Genomic DNA, 19,985 nt, shown 5'->3' on the forward strand with positions numbered 1-19,985 from the left:
ACGACCAGAACTGGGTACATAACTGCAAAAGCGGCCTCACCAACATCTTGAACAACCTCACTGTGCATCCCAACTCTAACATTCAAGAGTCTGAGCAATGAAGGCAAGCATGCTAAACACCTTCTCTACCACCCTGTCTACCTGTGATGCCACTTTCAAAGACTACTGCTCACAATACAGCATGGACAATTAAATGTGAATGGGAAACCTCAAATGGAGGAAAAAAACACCTCTATAGATTCAATTTCCTTTGCTTCCTTCTGTTTAACTCTGTTGTCCAAGAGTATTTCACCCTTTACCTTTCCTCCTAATTTTGCACTGGAAGTATGTTATGAAAATGTCAAAGTTCAAGACATTTCACCTCCACCTTTTCTTTAATGACCAACACTCTTTCTCACCCAGGTCAGGACATTTTGATTTTTGCCTCATTATAAACGCCTGAACATATAATCGAGGCTGACACTCTCAAAGCTGCGCTGCATTGTTTGAGGGACAGTTGGCACATTACCAAAGGACGTGGATGCTTTGGAGAGGGTGCAGAGGAGGTTCACCAGGATGAAGGGTCTAGGCCTGAAACGTCAGCTTTTGTGCTCCCGAGATGCTGCTTGGCCTGCTGTGTTCAACCAGCTTCACACTTCACCAGGATGTTGCCTGGTATGGAGGGTGCTAGCTATGAAGAGAAGTTGAGTACATAGAACATAACAGCGCAGATTAGGATTATTTACATTAGAAAGACGGAGTTTGAGGGGGGGCCTCTTTGAGGTCTACAAAATCATGAGAGGTATAGACAGAGCGGATAGCAAGAAGCTTTTTCCCAGAGTGGGGGACTCAACTACTAGGGGTCACAATTTCAAGGTGAGAGGGGAAAAGTTTAAGGGAGATACGCGTGGAAAGTTCTTTACGCAGAGGGTGCCTGGAACGCGTTTCCACCGGAGGTGGTAGAGGCAGGCACGATAGCGTCATTTAAGATGTATCTAGGCAAATACATGAATGGGCAGGGAGCAGAGGAATACAGGTCCTTGGAAAATAGGTAATAAAATGTGAGGCTGGATGAACACAGCAGGCCAAGCAGCATCTCAGGAGCACAAAAGCTGACGTTTCGGGCCTAGACCCTTCATCAGAGGAAAATAGGTGACAGGTTTAGATAGAGAATCTGGATCGGCGCAGGCTTAGAGGGTGGGGCCTGTTCCTGTGCTGTAAATTTCTTTGTTCCTGGACCACCTTCTGGATAAGATGTTACACTGAGACCCTCTCAGGCAGGTTTAAAACATCCCATGCCTCTATTGTGAGCAAGGATCAGAAATCATAACCAGTGCACTGGTTAAAGTTTATCTCTCAACTAACATCACCGAACCAGATCATTTGGTCAAGGCCACACTGCAGTTTATGGGAGCTTGCTGTGTGTAAATTGGCAGCTATATTTCCTGCTTAAAACAGGGACTCCACATTGAAAGTGGCCGAGAACAATCTTGCAGTGCTCTGACCCTGGCAAATTCACGAAAGAAATGCAAGTCTTAATATCTCAAAGCCATCTAATGCCAGTTTCACCTATGAATTTAGTTCTTGTCCTTGAACTAGCCTTTCAAGGTCATTTTAGGAAAGAGAACCTGGTAACCTCACTTGTGTGACTCCAGTGCCATGTCAACACTGCTACCTCATAACTGCGACACTCTAAAGTGACCTAAGAGTCTTGTACTGCAGATCCTTTCCCTTCCAAATCAGGTAATTGTTCATAAACTTTTATTATAGTCATAGGATCCCGTAGAACAGGTGATTATTCGGCCCATTTTTAGATGGGTCAACTCTTTGAAAAAGCTGTCTAATTTAGCCTCCCAACTCCCACATCCCTTACTCTGTCCTTATAACCCCGGACATTAACGCCTTGAATCTTGATGAAAAGTACTATGTGGCCAAAGCTTTTGCCTGTTTACTCACCAGGACAAGTGCAAGAATGCCAAATTTAAATGATGCTGATTATGTGGCAAATTGTGTCAGAATAACTGGAGTGTAGCCACGCAGCAAGCAAAATTAAACTATTGATTTCCGGCTAATTTTAAAAATTCCTTTTCACATGAAGGAGCAGTGCTCCGAAAAGGGGAGATTTCAAATAAACCTGTTGGACTATAACCTGGTGTCGTGTGACTTCTGACTTACTTAAAAAAAAAGTCACAGGAATTGAAGGTATTCCTTTATGTTGCATGGAGACCACCCTTGCCTGATGTAGCAGGTGAATAAGACCAATACAACCAGCTTGACTGATCATTTTGGATGTGACACGTTGTTATTAGCACACTAAGTTGTTCAGTAAGTGCTGTCCAGATGCAGAATCACTTCCAACGGACAGTATTTTGTTTTGGCTTTTGCAAGCAAAGGCTGCTTGAATTGAGTTTTTAATTTTGTCTGCTGCAAACAACCAAAGTTAAACAACACATGCCTTTCATCAGACAATCATTGGGATGTAAAATCTACATATCTGGCATTGTACTAGCACTGAAATTGAGAAATGATGTTACTCAAATCTGTAATAGTCTACATGTCTCCATGGATGAATGGTAGCAACCTGTTTGTAGAAATTATAACATGCATAGACACTGCACAGTAGCAGCGTGAAAAAGCTTGCTTTGCTTGTTGTTCAAACTTGAATACTTGCTTTTTGGGGCAGTTTCAGGTAATGCAGGTACCTTTCAGATAAAAGTGGCAGCCTTGCAAGTTTGCATGATACACAAAGAATAATGACCCGATCAGGACAGCTCAGGTGTGCTTTACTTCTGCAACAAGCTTGTGAGTTGAGGTTGATGACAACCAGCCAACTCGGCAAGCTAGTCATTCAGACTTTTTGTCACCACGCTAGGTGATATCATCAGTGAACTGACGATCGCTTCACCCCTCTCCCCGCTGATGATGTTACCCAGCATGCTGACGAAACATCTGAATGAGAACCAGCCATCGCGGCGAGCAAGTCAGCAATCTCACCCACAAATGGCACGGATCTTTTCCAAGACTTCAAAGCTTGTGAGGTGTCTGGAGCCCTATTTACAATATTGCTGATAAAGGTAATGTTGCAATACATCGATTTTCACAATCTCAATGTACAATATCACTGGTGAAGGACACATTAGCAGATTTCTCAACTACCACGTGGAGAACAAAACAAAAATGCACGTGTTAGCCTCTTCCATCTCCAAAATGAATTTAACTGCAGGAAGGAGGCACAGGTTTGAAGGGAAATCCTTACATGTGGGTGCAGATTCAAAGATCGCACTTACACAGGCTGAGTATGTACAGGGTAGGAGGCAAGTGCTCATTCTATCAAAACACAGTCTTATGCCTTATTCTAACACACAAACAAGGAATAAAAGCAGACCACTCAGCTCTGAGCCTGCTCTGCCATTCAAAAAGATCATGACTATCTGATTTTAAATCAGGTCATTGAGCATATTTAAGATGGAGATAGACAGGTTCTTGATTGTCAAGGGGATCAAGGGTTACGGGGAGAAAGCAGGAAAACGGCATTGCGAAACTTATCAGAGATAACACGGTGTGGAGCTGGATGAACACAGCAGGCCAAGCAGCATCAGAGGAGCAGGAAAGCTGACGTTTCGGGACTATTTTTGTGAAATTTATCAGCCATGATTGAATGGCAGACCAGAGTCGATGGGCTGAGTGGCCTAATTTCTGTTCCTATGTCTTACGGTCTCAACTCTACATTCCTGCATACCCCAATAATCTTGCCTCCCATTAGTCATCAAGAATCTACCTTCCTCACTCTTAGAAGATTCCGATCCCTTGCCTTTTGAGAGAGGGAATAAACTGAGGCCCTTTACTTTTAAGCAGTGATTCCTAGTTCTAGAATCTCCCACAAATGGAACCATCTTTTTAGCATCCAACCAGTCAAGTCCTTTTAGGATCATAGATGTTTCAATGAAGTCATCTCTGACTGTCGTAAACTCCAGAGGATGCGGGTTTAGGCTGTGTCAATGACTGGCTTCCTGCACCATGAACTGGCCAAATGTTTACTATGACCTGAGTGAAGGTCCCCAATGTGTAGGGTGAACAGTCTTTCATTTCCACGAAGACTACATGTCTTGTCTAGGTGCTCATTAAATGTCGTTTGAAGTTCACTTTTGGGATGTGGGCACTGGCTCTGCACAATGATATATCAAAACAACATAGACACAGCCACTTTCTGAATCCGTACCCATGGAATCAATGACTTTGATAATGAATTAAATACCCCACCTTTGCCTAAAGTGACTGAGATCACCTTTAGGTCAACCCCCTTCTGCTTCCAGAAGCGATGCTTCTTTGAGGGAATGAGACTGAATCACACCCCCAGGTTATTCCCAAATACTGACCGATTGTAAACCCCTCAGCATTGTTTACTCAAACCCCCACTGTCCACCATCCACCCCCCACTCACCCTCACCCCCCATCACCCCCAAACACTCACCTCAACCCCCACCAAACTGCCACCCTCACACCCCCATCCCTCACCTCACCCACCCACCTCACACCCCCCACCCCACCTCCTCACCCACCTCACCCACCTCAACCCCCCAACCCCCCACCCCACCTCCTCACCCCCCCCACCCCACCCCACCTCCTCACCCCCCCACCCCACCCCACCTCCTCACCCCCCCACCCCACCTCCTCACCCCCCCACCCCACCCCACCTCACCTCCTCACCCCCCCACCCCACCTCCTCACCCCCCCACCCCACCCCACCTCACCTCCTCACCCCCCCACCCCACCTCCTCACCCCCCCACCCCACCCCACCTCACCTCCTCACCCCCCCACCCCACCTCCTCACCCCCCCACCCCACCCCACCTCACCTCCTCACCCCCCCACCCCACCTCCTCACCCCCCCACCCCACCCCACCTCACCTCCTCACCCCCCCACCCCACCTCCTCACCCCCCCACCCCACCCCACCTCACCTCCTCACCCCCCCACCCCACCTCCTCACCCCCCCACCCCACCCCACCTCACCTCCTCACCCCCCCACCCCACCTCCTCACCCCCCCACCCCACCCCACCTCACCTCCTCACCCCCCCACCCCACCTCCTCACCCCCCCACCCCACCCCCCCACCCCACCCCACCTCACCTCCTCACCCCCCCACCCCACCTCCTCACCCCCCCACCCCACCCCACCTCCTCTCCTCACCCCCCCACCCCACCTCCTCTCCTCACCCCCCCACCCCACCTCCTCACCCCCCCACCCCACCCCACCTCCTCTCCTCACCCCCCCACCCCACCTCCTCACCCCCCCACCCCACCCCACCTCCTCTCCTCACCCCCCACCCCACCTCCTCACCCCCCCACCCCACCCCACCTCCTCACCCCCCCACCCCACCCCACCTCCTCTCCTCACCCCCCCCACCCCACCCCACCTCCTCTCCTCACCCCCCCACCCCACCTCCTCACCCCCCCCACCCCACCCCACCTCCTCACCCCCCCACCCCACCCCACCTCCTCACCCCCCACCCCAAATCCTCACACCCCCACCCCACCTCCTCACCCCCCCCACCCCACCTCCTCACCCCCCCCACCCCACCCCACCTCCTCACCCCCCCACCCCACCCCACCTCCTCACCCCCCACCCCACCCCACCTCCTCACCCCCCACCCCACCTCCTCACCCCCCCACCCCACCCCACCTCCTCACCCTCCCACCCCACCTCCTCACCCTCCCACCCCACCTCCTCACCCCCCCACCCCACCCCACCTCCTCACCCCCCCACCCCACCTCCTCACCCCCCCACCTCACCTCCTCACCCCCCCACCTCCTCACCCCCCCACCCCACCTCCTCACCCCCCCACCCCACCTCCTCACCCCCCCACCCCACCTCCTCACCCCCCCACCTCACCCCCCCACCCCACCTCACCTCCTCACCCCCCCACCCCACCCCACCCCACCTCCTCACCCCCCCACCCCACCCCACCTCACCTCCTCACCCCCCCACCCCACCTCACCTCCTCACCCCCCCACCCCACCTCACCTCCTCACCCCCCCACCCCACCTCACCTCCTCACCCCCCCACCCCACCCCCTCACCCCCCCCACCCCACCCCACCCCCTCACCCCCCCACCCCACCCCAACCCACCTCCTCACCCCCCCACCTCACCTCCTCACCCCCCCTCCTCACCCACCTCACCTCCTCACCCCCCTCACCCACCCCACCTCCTAATGCCCCTCACCCACCCCACCTCCTCACCCCCCTCACCCACCCCACCTCCTCACCCACCTCACCCACCCCACCTCCTCACCCACCTCACCCACCCCACCTCCTCACCCCCCTCACCCACCTCACCCACCCCACCTCCTCACCCCCCTCACCCACCCCACCTCCTCATCCCCCTCCTCACCCCGCTCACCCACCCCACCTCCTCACCCCCCCAACGCCTCACCCACCCCACCCCCCTCACCCACCCCACCCCCCTCACCCACCCCACCTCCTCACTCCCCTCACCCACCCCACGCCCTCACCCACCTCACCCACCCCCCTCACCCCCCCCTCCTCACCCCCCCTCCTCACTCACCCCCCTCACCCACCCCCCTCACCCCCCCCTCCTCACCCACCCCTCCTCACCCACCCCCCCTCACCCACCCCACCTCCTCACCCCCCTCCTCACCCCCCTCACCCACCCCACCCCCTCACCCCCCCCCCTCACCCCCCTCACCCACCCCACCCCCTCACCCCCCCCCCTCACCCCCCCTCCTCACCCACCCCCCTCAACCCCCCCTCCTCACCCACCCCCCTCACCCCCCCCTCCTCACCCCCCCCTCCTCACCCACCCCCCTCACCCCCCTCCTCACCCACCCCCCTCACCCCCCCCTCCACACCCCCCCCTCCTCACCCCCCCTCCTCACCCCTCCTCAACCCCCTCACCCCCCCACCTCCTCACCCACCTCACCCCACCCCACTCACCCACCCCCCTCACCCCCCCTCCTCACCCCCCCCTCACCCCCCCACCTCCTCACCCCCCCCACCCCCCCACCTCCTCACCCCCCCCTCCTCACCCCCCTCACCCCCCCCTCCTCACACCCCTCACCCCCCCTCCTCACACCCCTCACCCCCCCACCTCCTCACCCCCCTCACTCCCCACCTCCTCACCCCCCTCACCCCCCCCACCTCCTCACCCCCCTCACCCCCCCACCTCCTCACCCCCCTCACCCCCCCACCTCCTCACCCCCCCACCTCCTCACCCCCCTCACCCCCCCACCTCCTCACCCCCCTCACCCCCCCACCTCCTCACCCCCCTCACCCCCCCACCTCCTCACCCCCCTCACCCCCCCACCTCCTCACCCCCCTCACCCCCCGCTCACCCACCCCACCTCCCGCTCACCCACCCCACCTCCTCACCCCCCTCACCCACCCCTCACACATCCCACCTCCTCACCCCCCTCACCCACCCCACCTCCTCACCCCCCTCACCTCCTCACCCCCCTCACCCACCCCACCTCCTCACCCCCCTCACCCACCCCACCTCCTCACCCCCCTCACCCACCCCACCTCCTCACCCCCCTCACCCACCCCACCCCCTCACCCACCCCACCTCCTCACCCACCCCACCTCCTCACCCCCCTCACCCACCCCACCTCCTCACCCCCCTCACCCACCCCACCTCCTCACCCACCCCACCTCCTCACCCCCCTCCTCACCCCCTCACCCACCCCACCTCCTCAACCCCCTCACCCACCCCACCTCCTCACCCCCCTCACCCACCCCACCTCCTCACCCCCCTCACCCACCCCACCTCCTCACCCCCCTCACCCCCCCCTCCTCACCCCCCCTCACCCCCCCTCACCCACCCCCCTCCTCACCCCCCTCACCCACCCCCCTCCTCACCCCCCTCACCCACCCCCCCTCCTCACCCCCCTCACCCACCCCACCTCCTCACCCACCCCACCTCCTCACCCCCCTCCTCAACCCCACCTCCTCAACCCCCTCACCTCCTCAACCCCCTCACCCACCCCACCTCCTCAACCCCACCTCCTCAACCCCCTCACCTCCTCAACCCCCTCACCCACCCCACCTCCTCAACCCCCTCACCCCCCCCACCTCCTCAACCCCCTCACCCCCCCCACCTCCTCACCCCCCTCACCCACCCCACCTCCTCACCCCCCTCACCCACCCCACCTCCTCACCCCCCTCTTCACCCCCCTCACCCACCCCACCCCACCCCCTCACCCACCCCACCCCACCCCCTCACCCACCTCACCCACCCCACCCCCCTCACCCACCCCACCCCTCACCCCCCTCACCCACCCCCCCTCCTCACCCCCCTCACCCACCCCCCTCACCCCCCCCACCCCCTCACCCACCCCCCTCCTCACCCCCCTCACCCCCTCACCCACCCCCTCACCCACCCCCTCACCCACCCCCCTCACCCACCCCCCTCCCACCCCCCTCACCCCCCCCACCCCCCTCACCCCCCCCCCACCCCCTCACCCCCCTCACCCCCTCACCCACCCCCTCACCCACCCCCCTCCTCACCCCCCTCACCCCCCCCACCCCCTCACCCACCCCCCTCCTCACCCCCCTCACCCCCCCCACCCCCTCACCCACCCCCCTCCTCACCCCCCTCACCCCCCCCACCCCCTCACCCACCCCCCTCCTCACCCCCCCCACCCCCTCACCCACCCCCCTCCTCACCCCCTCACCCCCCCCCACCCCCTCACCCACCCCACCTCCTCACCCACCCCACCTCCTCACCCCCCTCCTCACCCACCCCACCTCCTCACCCACCCCACCTCCTCACCCCCCTCCTCACCCACCCCACCTCCTCACCCACCCCACCTCCTCACCCCCCTCCTCACCCACCCCACCTCCTCACCCCCCTCACCCACCCCACCTCCTCAACCCCCTCACCTCCTCAACCCCCTCACCCACCCCACCTCCTCAACCCCCTCACCCACCCCACCTCCTCACCCCCCCTCACCCACCCCACCCCCCTCACCCACCCCACCCCTCACCCCCCTCACCCACCCCACCCCCCCCACCCCCTCACCCACCCCCCCTCCTCACCCCCCTCACCCACCCCCCTCACCCACCCCCCTCACCCACCCCCCTCCTCACCCCCCTCACCCACCCCCCTCACCCTCCCCCCCTCCCCCTCCCCCCCTCCTCACCCACCCCCCTCACCCTCCCCCCCTCCTCACACCCCTCCTCACCCTCCCCCCCTCCTCACCCCCCCCCCTCCTCACCCCCCCCCCCTCCCCACCCCCCTCACCCACCCCCCTCACCTCACCCACCCCCCTCACCCACCCCCCTCACCCACCCCCCTCACCTCACCCACCCCCCTCACCCACCCCCCTCACCCCACCCACCCCCCTCACCCACCCCCCTCCTCACCCACCCCCCTCCTCACCCACCCCCCTCACCCCCTCACCCACCCCCCTCACCCCCTCACCCACCCCCCTCCTCACCCCCCTCACCCCCCCCACTCCTCACCCCCCTCACCCCCCCCACCCCCCCCACCCCCTCCTCACCCCCCTCACCCACCCCCCTCCTCACCCCCCTCACCCACCCCCCTCCTCACCCCCCCCACCCCCTCACCCACCCCCCTCCCCCACCCCCACCCCCTCACCCACCCCCCTCCCCCACCCCCCTCCTCACCCCCCTCCCCTACCCCCCTCCTCACCCCCCTCCCCTCCTCACCCCCCTCACCCCCTCACCCACCCCCCTCCTCACCCCCTCCTCACCCTCACACCTGACCCTCCGTTCCCCCACCCCCTCACCCACCCCCCTCCTCACCCACCCCCCTCCTCACCCCCTCCTCACCCCCCTCCCCCACCCCCCTCCTCACCCCCCTCACCCCCTCACCCTCACACCTGACCCTCCGTTCCCCACCCCCCCGGCCCCTCACCGTGCCGCCGGCAGTGGGACATCTCTCTCTCTCTCTGTCTCTCTCTCTGTCTCTCTCTCTCTCTCTCTCTCTGTGTGAGGGTTCGTGTCCGGGGGGGTGGGGAAGAAATGTGTTTCTCAGTCTCCGGCCCGTGCTCCCGGCCTGACCTCTGACCCACAGGCAGGAACCAATCACAGCGAGAGGGCGGGGCCAGAACCGGGGGCCCAATTTAAAGCCGCAGAGACGGCCCAAAGCACCTACCCTATGGAATCTATAACATACACCCTATAGAATGCACAATGTCCGTCATACTAATCCATTAGAATGTATAATGTCCACAATACCTACCCTGTAGAATCTATATTTTCCGTAAACCCACCCTATGGAATGTATATTGTCCATAATACCCACCCTATGGAATGTATAATATCCATCACATCCACCTACTGAATAAACAATATTTATTAAGTTATAATGGACCAACGAGTTTGTGAGAATGGGTGATTGTGGTCATTGAGAGAATCAGGTGTGGCTGTGGGTAAAAAGCATGGACGGACTGTATTAGGCTCTTAAGGTTATTGAACTCATTGTTGAGTTCTAGAGGCCACAAGATCCCCGAGTGGAAAGTAAGATGTTCTTTGACCTTGCATTGAGGTTGGCTGGAACTCTACAGCAAGCCTGCAACAGAAATTTTGGCATGAGAACACAGCGGTGTGTTGAAGTGGCAGGCAACAGAAAGCTTAGGATCATTTTTGCAGACAGAGCTTGGTTTTCTGCAAAGCGGTTTGTGTGACGCAGACTAGGTTACATTCTGTACAGCTCACCGATTTTCTCCTACTCTTAGCTCTCATTGTCACATATTCAGTTTTTTTTCTATTCTGGCCTGCTACCCGTAATTTCCCTGTCTACCTAGCTCTTTCATATCTCTGTCTCTGGGCTCCGTCTCCACCAATCCGCCCTCATCTCCCCTTCAGATTCCCAGCTTCAGCTTCAGCATAAATATCACATTTTTCTGGCTCATACCAGCTCTGATGAAGAGTCTCTGGACCCTGTGCTTTCTTCCCACAGTTGCTGTCAGTCCTACTGAGTTTCTCCAGCAATTTCTATTTTTGTTTTAGATTTCCAGCATTTGTAATTCATTGTTTTATTTTAATCTATAGAATCCACAGGCTCAAATATTGTACAATATGTAATAACATGTGATTAATCTGTAGAATTGACCAGCAGGAAAGTGCAGTGAAAGACACAATTGGATGAGTATGAACTTATAGAATGGCAGTATAAGTGAGTTTTGAGAAGTTTTGACAGTATAAGTCAGGGGCTGTCCCTGCTCCAAGCTAAGATGGTCTTGAAATTTTGTGTGGCCATGTTCAGTACAATTGTGCAATCACCTCAATATGAGTGGATGCAGGTGAATAAAGTCATTTATATACTGGGGTTTCATTTTCCCTGGGGACCAGGTTCAAGCTGAAGAAAACTACAGCTCCCAGCATGCTTGCGGGAGGGTCCTAACCTTCCCAGGCGGAGCCCGGGGAGGCCACCACCCAGCATCCTCCGGTAGGTAAGACTACAATCCCCAGCATTCCTGGGGAGTCGACACCATCTCCCGGCAAGCTTCACGGGAGTAGGTCCGTCCCTCAGGAGTGCGCAGGCGCAGAATGTATCCCCCTTGAAGCCGGAAGTGAAGGTGTGAGAGGGGCTAGAGCTGACTGTGGTCTCCCCCCTCAGTGTGTGTTATTGGCAGGGAAACCATGGTGAGGCCTAATGTAAGTTCAGAACCACAAACAACAGCCTTGTCAACGTGCAGGTGAAGATTAATCTGAATTGGCGTTGGACACATTATCATCTGAAGATATTCCTGGGGAAGGGAGTTCCCTTCTATATTCTGACAGCCCAGATCCACGTGGCACAGCTTTGAACCTGAGGAAGACAAAGTTCCCATCTCCCTGGCATATTTGCAAGAGATCTGATATCTCTTCTTGTAAAATCAAAGGGGCTAACCAGAGTCCTTCTCCCTACCTCCCCCCCCCCCCCCCCCCCCAATCAGAACCACCAACCCTTCCCTATGTCTACTATGGCCCTGGACTGAAGCCAACAACTCTCCATCAGTTGCTGTTTTTTTTGTTTCTAATCAGCACAATTGTTGGCCAGTGCCAGAGCAAATCAAAATGATGCTGCACTATAATCAAAACATAATGGGTGGGAGGGTGCAAGTCTTGGTTAGTGAGATGTCACTGACGATGTGTAAATGACTTCAGACCCATTTGTCAAGATTATATTTTAAATGCTGTGTAAGATCCTCAGCTAAGTCAGTCAGCTCAATTATACTGGTTCTGGGTAAAATGAATGGGCAATAAATGTCAGTCTGACCAGGAATGCCCACAGCCCAACATCAAAAATTGTGTCACTGTTGTTTAAACACCTTCTGTTTTTGGGTGTGCCTGTACTGAATGGCCTGCAGCAGTTAATGAAGGCAGACAACATTTTGAAGGGAATTTAGAGATGGCCAGCCTAGCCAATACTATTCCACATCCCGTGAAAATGTTTACAAAGTTCATCTGTCTTCATTTCGCTTTTAAGATGGTACTTAAAGATTCATGAAAGCTTGTCCCTTCTGGTTTTGCAGCAACCAGGAGGCAGCAGGGATGAACACGTGAAGGTCACAAATCAGAAGAAGCAGGGATTCCTGGAACGTCTTGGGGAGACAATGGGGGGAATGGTGGTGGGAGTGCTTATCTTCACCTTGTCCTTCTACCTCCTCTTCACCAATGAGGTAGGTGCAGAGGTTGGATTACATGCTGTTTTCTGGGCAGGCATCAGTTATCCTGTTCAATTTGTGGTATCAGTGTCTGTTGCTCAGTGGGTAGCTCGCGCTCATTTCTGAATCAGAAGTTCATGGGTTCAAATCCCACATCAGGGACCTGGGCAAACAGAAGAATCTGAGGTGATAGTTTTTGTAAAATGCATGATGAGGAACGTTGATGTGAAACTTAACTGGATTTGATACACAACAAAACGTAAACAACGTGGCTACAAGAGCAGGTCAGAGGCTAGGAATACACCGGTGTGTAACTCCCCTCCTGACTCCCCAAAACACATCTAACCATCTAAAGGCACAAGTCAGGAGTGTGATGGAATACTCCCCACTTGCCTGGATGGATGCAGCTCTAACAACACTCAAGAAGGAATGAGGTGTGCAGTGAGCTGCCAATGTGTCGTTACTTGGCTTCATGTTCCTTACAGATAAAAGATCAAAGCTGAATGAGCTGAACTGTGAACTGCACAGAGAGGATAGAGACTTAGCAATGTGGGATCATTTCTACAGGCTAATTTCAGGAATTAGATGCATTGGAATGAACGGTCATGTCTCCCTCCGGTCTCTTCCTTCAAGTAGACGTTGTTGGGCTGGCTATCAGATTCCATTAGGTATTTGATTTACAAGTCCGTGGTATTGAAGTGGACATAATTAACTGTGCCAAATGATATTGAGCTGGAAGCTGGAACAAGGGACAGTGATGTTTGGAGATTTGTAAACAGAGAAAAATACACACTGCTATTATCCTGTGGTTTTACAATGAAAGCTTTGGTACCACATCCCTCTGAGACAGCATTCTCCCAAATACAGATAATCAAGTCCAAGTATCTCACCTGCCTCACAAATGCCCGTGTGATGGACTGTATAGAACTAGCTAGTTCAAATTATAATTTGGCTACTCAAAGAGGAGGATAACATACTGAGCCTATATGTAGAAGACAAAATGAATAATCAGATATACTAAAAATAAATGCATTATTTTCTTTCAGGTAGATTCTTGTTTGCACTAAAACTCAAAAAGTGATCTTGTGCTTAAGAATGTTGAAGTCCCTTGAAATAACACCATCTTCCTTCCTCTGGCTATCTGAGTTCTTCTAGATGTTGTCATGTCCCGGTTACCGCTCACTAGTATTCCCTGTAAACTGGGCACAGCAGCGTGGTAGGGCAGTGACACAGAATATTCTGCTTGGTGCAGTTACCAGGAACATTGCCCATGTGTGTTGTTGATGAACGTTTTGCTCACAGTCTGACGGTAATTCCATTGAAAAAATCATCAACCACTTGTTTGAACCCAACATAGACTCGCACTTTACATCTTGCTGTAACCTCTTCCAGTCCCCAAATCCTCCGATATCTCTGCCTCGCTCCAATTCTAATCCCTGGAGTATCTGTGATTTTAATCCCTCCGCCATTGAATGCTATACCGACAGCTGTCTGGACTCAACACTCTAGAATTCCCTCCATAAACCTCTCTAATTGTCTCTTTCTTTATCTCTCTATCCTCCTTTAAGATGCCGGTCTGTTTGAGATTTTGGTCACTAATGCTGCATTTTTATGTTGCTGGGTGACGGTTATTCTCTAATCTACGTTCTTGTGAAATGTCTTGGAACATTTTATATTGTGCTGATGTAGTTCTATAAAAGCAGGTTTATTTACAAGGCTCCTCTGACAACATCTCCTAAAACCATAACAGTTACCATCTGGAAAGAAAACGGTAGCACATGCAGGCACTCGCTGGGTTGGGAATGGGTCCCAGTCCTGACCCCATTCACAAACTGACTTGTACCCAGATTGGAGCACAGTGAAGGACAGTGTAGAGGAACTGTTCCTAAATTCAGGAAGTGTTCATGTGTTGGGTGTATAAAATTTCTCCCTTTATGGAATTGTGTTTGTAAGTAGGAGTGTTTGTAAATCAGTGACCCCCGTATGTGGGAACACCATCCCCTGCAAGTTCCCCTCCAAGCCCCTCACCATCCTGACTTGGAAATATATCCCCGTTCCTTCAGTGCCACTGTGCCAAAATCCTGGAATTCCCTCCCTAAGGGACATTGTGGGTCAACTCACAGCACATGGACTGCAGTGGCTCTTGAAGGCATCTCATCCCCACCTTCTCAAGAGAGCAACTACGGACGGACAATAAATGTTGAATTGAATTGAGTTAACTCTATTGTCATGTACTCAAATGAGTACAGTGATCAGTTTATGTGTCGCCACTTACAGCACCACCTTAGGTACAAAGGTACCGAGGTTCAGATTCTTTAGTAACTCCGTCTTAGAAAACAGAGAAGTAAAAGCCCAGAACAACCATCTTCCCACCCAGCCCACACTGGCACCTCCAGTCCACACTGGGCCCTGGCTCCAGATCATGCTTGGCCAAGAGACTGCCACACTGGGGTGTCCAGCTAGTCACACCCATGTCCTGTGAATTAATTGTTAATATATGTTGCTGTCTTCAGCTGCTGTGGTGAATGAGCTTTCTTTTGTCTAATTTTCACTCCATAGCACTTATCAATGTTTGCCAACTGTAACACTCCTTCTTGTGCAGGGAAGATGTGTCAGAACTCAGAACTCCCTGGATGAAGGTCTTTCCCTGGTGGTGTCCTTAAGTGATGTCTTCACTCCTTTACCTCAAAATGATGGGAAACTTGTGCATCTCTCTGGCTCCCTCTTGACATTGCAGGTGAGTGAGGAATATCCTGTCTTGAAAATAAATAGTTTCCTGAGGTAATGGGGTCAAATAGATGGAGGTGATGGCCTAATGGTATTATCACTGCATGGGTAAACGCCAGCTAATGTTCTGGGCACCAGGGTTCAAATCCCACCCCGACAAATGATAGAACTTGATCAATTAAACAGAAAACCTGTAATTATAAATATATTGATGACCATGTAACCATTGTTGATTGTTGTAAAATCCTGTCTGAGTCTATTAGTATCCTTTGAGGAAGAAATATGCCATCCTTACCCTGGCCCACATGGGACTTCAGATCCACAGCAGTGTGGTTGACTCTTAACCCTATGAAATGGCCTTGCAAGCCACTCAGTTGTGTCAATTGCTAGAAAGGAAAAAATATTAAATGTGACAGATCACCTGGCATTGACCTAAGATAATGGCAGAAACAGCCCTGTCGACCCTACAGTGTCCTCCTTACTGAGATACTGGTGCTAGTACAACTAGGAGAGCTCTCTCATATTCACAGAATCATACCTTACAAACAGTGTCCCAGATACCAGCATCACCATCCCTGGAAATGTCCTGTCGCACTGAGAGGTCAGACCCGGTTGGGGGACGGTTAAACATGGGCAAGGAAACCTCCTGCTAATTACCACATACCATCCTCCCTCAGCCGATGGATCAGTCTCTCCTCCATGTTGAACAACACTTAGAGGAACCACTGAGGATGCTAAGGGCACAAAATGTGCTCTGGGTGGGGGATTTCAATGCCCAACACGAACAGTGGCTCCACAGCAGTACTACTGATCGAGCTGGTCGGGTCCTAAAGGACAGAGCTGTCAGACTGGGTCTGCGGCAGGTGGTGAGGGAACCAACAAGAGGGAAGAACATACTTGACCTCATCCTCACCAATTTACCAGCTGCAGATGCATCTGTCTGTGACAGTATCGGTGAGAGTGACCATCGCACAGCCCTTGTGGAGATAAAGTCCCACCTTCACATTGAAAACAACCTCCATTGTGTTGTGTGGCACTATCACTGTGCTAAATGGGGCAGACTTCACACAGATCCAGCAACTCAAGGCTGGGAACCCATGAGGCGCTGTGCTCCACCAACAGCAGCAGAATTGTACTCCGGCACAATCTGTAATCTCATGGCTCGGCACAGTCCCCGCTCAACCATTACCGTCAAGCCAGGGGATCAACCCTGGTTCAGTGGAGAGTGCAGGAGGGCATGCCAGGAGCTGCACCAGGCATACCTGAAGATGGGGTACCAACCTGGTGAAGCCACCAAACAGGATACTTGCATGCCAAACAGCGAGAGCAGCAAGCGATAGACAGAGCTAAGCGATCCCACAGCCAATAGATCAGATCTAAGCTCTACAGTCCTGCCATGTCCAGTCATGAATGGTGGTGGACAATTAAACAGCTCACTGGAGGAGGACGCTTCACAAATATCCCCGTCCTCACTGATGGAAGAGCCCAGCACATCAGGGCAAAAAATAAGGCTGAAGCATTCGCAGCAATCTTCAGCCAGAAGTGCTGAGTGGATGATCCATCTCGGCCTCCCCCAGTGGTCCCCAGCGTCACAGATACCATTCTTCAGCCAATTTGATTCTCTCCACGTGATATCAAGAAATGGTTGGAGACACTGGATACTACAAATGCTACGGGCCCTGGCAACATTCCGGAAATAGAACATAGAAGAGTACGGCACAGTACAGGCCCTTCGGCCCACAATATTGTGCCATGAATAGTACTGAAGACTTGTGCTCCAGAACATGTGCTCCCCTCGCCAAGCTGTTCCCGTACAGTTACACTCTGGGATCTACCCAACAATGTGGAAAATTGCCCGGGTATGTCCTATATGCAAAGAAGAGGTGGTCATTCAGCCCCTTGAGCCTGCTGTGCCATTCAAAAGAATCATGCCTGATCCAAAATTCCTCACACCCATCTTCCTGCCCATTCCCCGTAACACTTCTTTCCCTAACTGATCAAGAATCTATCGGCCTCAGCTGTAAATGTACATAAAGATTCTGCCCCCACAGCTCTCTGTGACAAGGAGTTCTGAAAAGACTCAACCATCTGAGAAAAGAAATTCCTTTTCATCTCAGTCTTAAATTAGTGCCCCTTTATTCTGAAATTGTGCCCTCTGATCCTAGACCCTCCCATAAGGGGAAACATCCTCTCAGCGTTGACCCTGTCAGGCCAGTTTAGAATCCTCTATGTTTCAATGAGATCACCTCCCATTCTTCTAAACGCCAGTGAGCAGAGCCCCAGCCTGTTTAATCTTTGCTCTTAAGGCAATCCCTCCATCTCTAGGATCATCCAAGTGAACCTTCTGTGAACTGCATCTAATGAAATGCTACCTTTCCTTAATTAAGGAGACCAAAACTGCTCACTGTGCTCCGGATGTGGTCTCCCCAGCACCTTGTACAGTTGCAGTAAGACGTCGGCAGTCTTATACTCCAACCCCCTTCAAATAAGGGGCCAACATTCCATTAGCCTTCCTGATTACCTGCTGCCCCGGTGTGCTAGCTTTCTGTGTTTCGGTTCACAAGATCCCCCCCACCCCAGCCCTTCATGTTGCAGCTTTCTGCATTTGTTCTCCGCTTAAATAATGCTCTTATCTTCACATTTTCCCATGTTATGACCCCAAGATTCCCCTTAAGTGTTTTTTTTTTGCCTGGCTCCCTGCCTTGACGTTGCTGTGGGTGAGGGCTGTGCTGCTGTGAAGCAGCGTGGGATGCTTTTACTACTTTCATTTACGCCAACGGAGTACTTGTAGCTGTTGTTAGCACCTCGTTTTCTCGTGTGGCTTTGGGTGCACTGGTCCTTGGCACCCACTGACGAATCTTCTTGAGGCGCTCCTTGCTTACAGCAGCCTGGTGTTTTTCTTTCCCACAGCCACTTTATGACCCAAACTATGGAATTTCTCTCCACGTGGTGAAACTACAGCGTCGTGTGGAAATGTACCAGTGGGTGGAATACAGTGACTCCAGGTCAGTGTCAGGAGAGATGGCTGATTTCGTGCGTGAAGCTTTTACTGAAGCACCTGCATTTCGGTATTATCTGCCGTTATCTAAAATGGCCCATTGTTCTTCACAGCCAGTTAATTTAATGTTTTGAAGTATGGTGGGAGATGCCCGCACAGTGGTTAGTCAGCTAAACAGGTTCAAATCCCAACACCAGCTGGCAGAATTTAAATTCAGTTAATAACATCTGGAATTGAATGTTCATCTGTGATGATGCCCACCATCAATTGTTGTAAAAGCCCATTTGGTTCGCTAATGTACTTTAAGGAAGGAAATCTACTATCCTCACCTGGCCTGGGCCTATTTATAACTCCAAACGTGCGCAGCAAATTGGTTTACTCTCAACTTCCCTCTGAAACAGCCTAACAAGGTACTCGATTTAAGGGATGGGCAATAAATGCTGGCCTTGTCAACATCCCAATGAAAGAGAAATGGAAAGGTAGGTGATTGGCTGGTGAGTATTTTCTGTTTAACTTATTTAAACTAGAGGATTTCAATCTAGGTAACGAGCAGGCCTGTTGAAATAGTAAGAATATAACCACAAACAAAACTAGATGCATTAACTAAAAGTTAACTTTAAGGAAATGTAAGACACAGTACCGTTGTGGCTGCGGTATGTGGGAGCTTGTGGATACTGATTGTTTTCAGTGTCTGCAACTCAATTTGGCTCAGGATTAATGAGTTGGAAACCAAACTTCAAACACCAAGATGGGATAAGGAGGGGGCAGGTAACCTGGACACTTGGTTCCAGAAGGTATCCACACCCCTTAGGATGAGCTTTCTGATTTGGGCAATGGTCTCTCAGGTGCACCTGTGAGTGAGGCAGGTGTGGGGCACAGAAGGTAGACAAGGAGGAACCTCAGCCAATTTCCAACAGGGTCACGTTTGAAGTGAATGGTACGGAGCATCTTGGTACAGGAAGCCATTCAAGTGGAAGGAGTCCATAGAAGTGTAGTGGACCTAAGGAACAGTGTAATCAAGTGAGTGGATGCGGTTCTCTGTAGTTAAGGGTGAGAATCCAGGTCTCTGTGTTGCCTGCCCAGTACCAGGGTCCAGGGCATTTGCTTGAGGCTGAAAAGGAATGTTAAGTGGGAATGGGAGAATCCATTTGTGGTCCATGTGTGCCAGTGACAGAAGTAAGCTTAGCAAAGTAATTCTGCTTGGACAGTCAGTTAGTAAGTGCTGGTCCTTTAGAAAGTGAGACATGAAAACAAAAATTAGAAAATAAGGAGATGGTAGCTGAGATTATTTTGCATTGGTCTTAACTACAGACATTAAAATAACATCCCAGAAATAACTAACTTCTTTTTCATTCATGAAATGAGGGTTTCACTGGCAAGGACAGCATTTATTGCACTTTCCAGAGGGTAGTGAGAGTCAACCATATTGCTGTGGGTCTGGGGTCACATGTAGGCCAGACCAGGTAAGGATGGCAGTTTCCTTCCCCAAAGGACATCATTGACCCAGATGGGTTTTTCTGACTATCGACAATGATTTCATGTTTAATGTTCATCATTAAACTCTTAACTCCAGATTTTTAATGAATTTAAATTCCACCATCTGCCGTGGTGGGATTCGAACCTGAGGCCCTAGAATATTTCCTGAGTCTCT

General features: G+C 53.1%; 2 protein-coding genes across 3 annotated transcripts in view; one reads left to right on the forward strand and one right to left on the reverse strand.

Moving 5' to 3' along the window:
• The window catches only part of LOC125460378 (mitochondrial intermembrane space import and assembly protein 40-like), a 28,381-nt gene extending 18,361 nt beyond the window's left edge, over positions 1–10,020 (reverse strand). The window contains exon 1 of the mRNA XM_048547811.2: positions 9,873–10,020. Within this exon, the coding sequence (XP_048403768.1) occupies positions 9,873–9,894 (22 nt within the window). The 5' untranslated portion in view covers positions 9,895–10,020. The remainder of the gene's footprint in view (positions 1–9,872) is intronic.
• A 1,462-nt stretch (positions 10,021–11,482) lies between these two features.
• Positions 11,483–19,985, forward strand: part of LOC125460595 (transmembrane protein 43-like) — a 29,828-nt gene continuing 21,325 nt past the window's right edge. For both annotated transcript variants that reach the window (XM_048548226.2, XM_048548227.1), the window contains exons 1-4: positions 11,483–11,617; positions 12,478–12,624; positions 15,212–15,346; positions 18,247–18,341. In XM_048548226.2, coding sequence (XP_048404183.2) covers positions 11,603–11,617; positions 12,478–12,624; positions 15,212–15,346; positions 18,247–18,341 — 392 coding nt within the window. In that variant the 5' untranslated portion in view covers positions 11,483–11,602. The remainder of the gene's footprint in view (positions 11,618–12,477; positions 12,625–15,211; positions 15,347–18,246; positions 18,342–19,985) is intronic.

The sequence above is a fragment of the Stegostoma tigrinum genome, chromosome 11 (genome assembly GCF_030684315.1).
Source record: "Stegostoma tigrinum isolate sSteTig4 chromosome 11, sSteTig4.hap1, whole genome shotgun sequence".
NCBI lineage: Eukaryota > Metazoa > Chordata > Chondrichthyes > Orectolobiformes > Stegostomatidae > Stegostoma > Stegostoma tigrinum.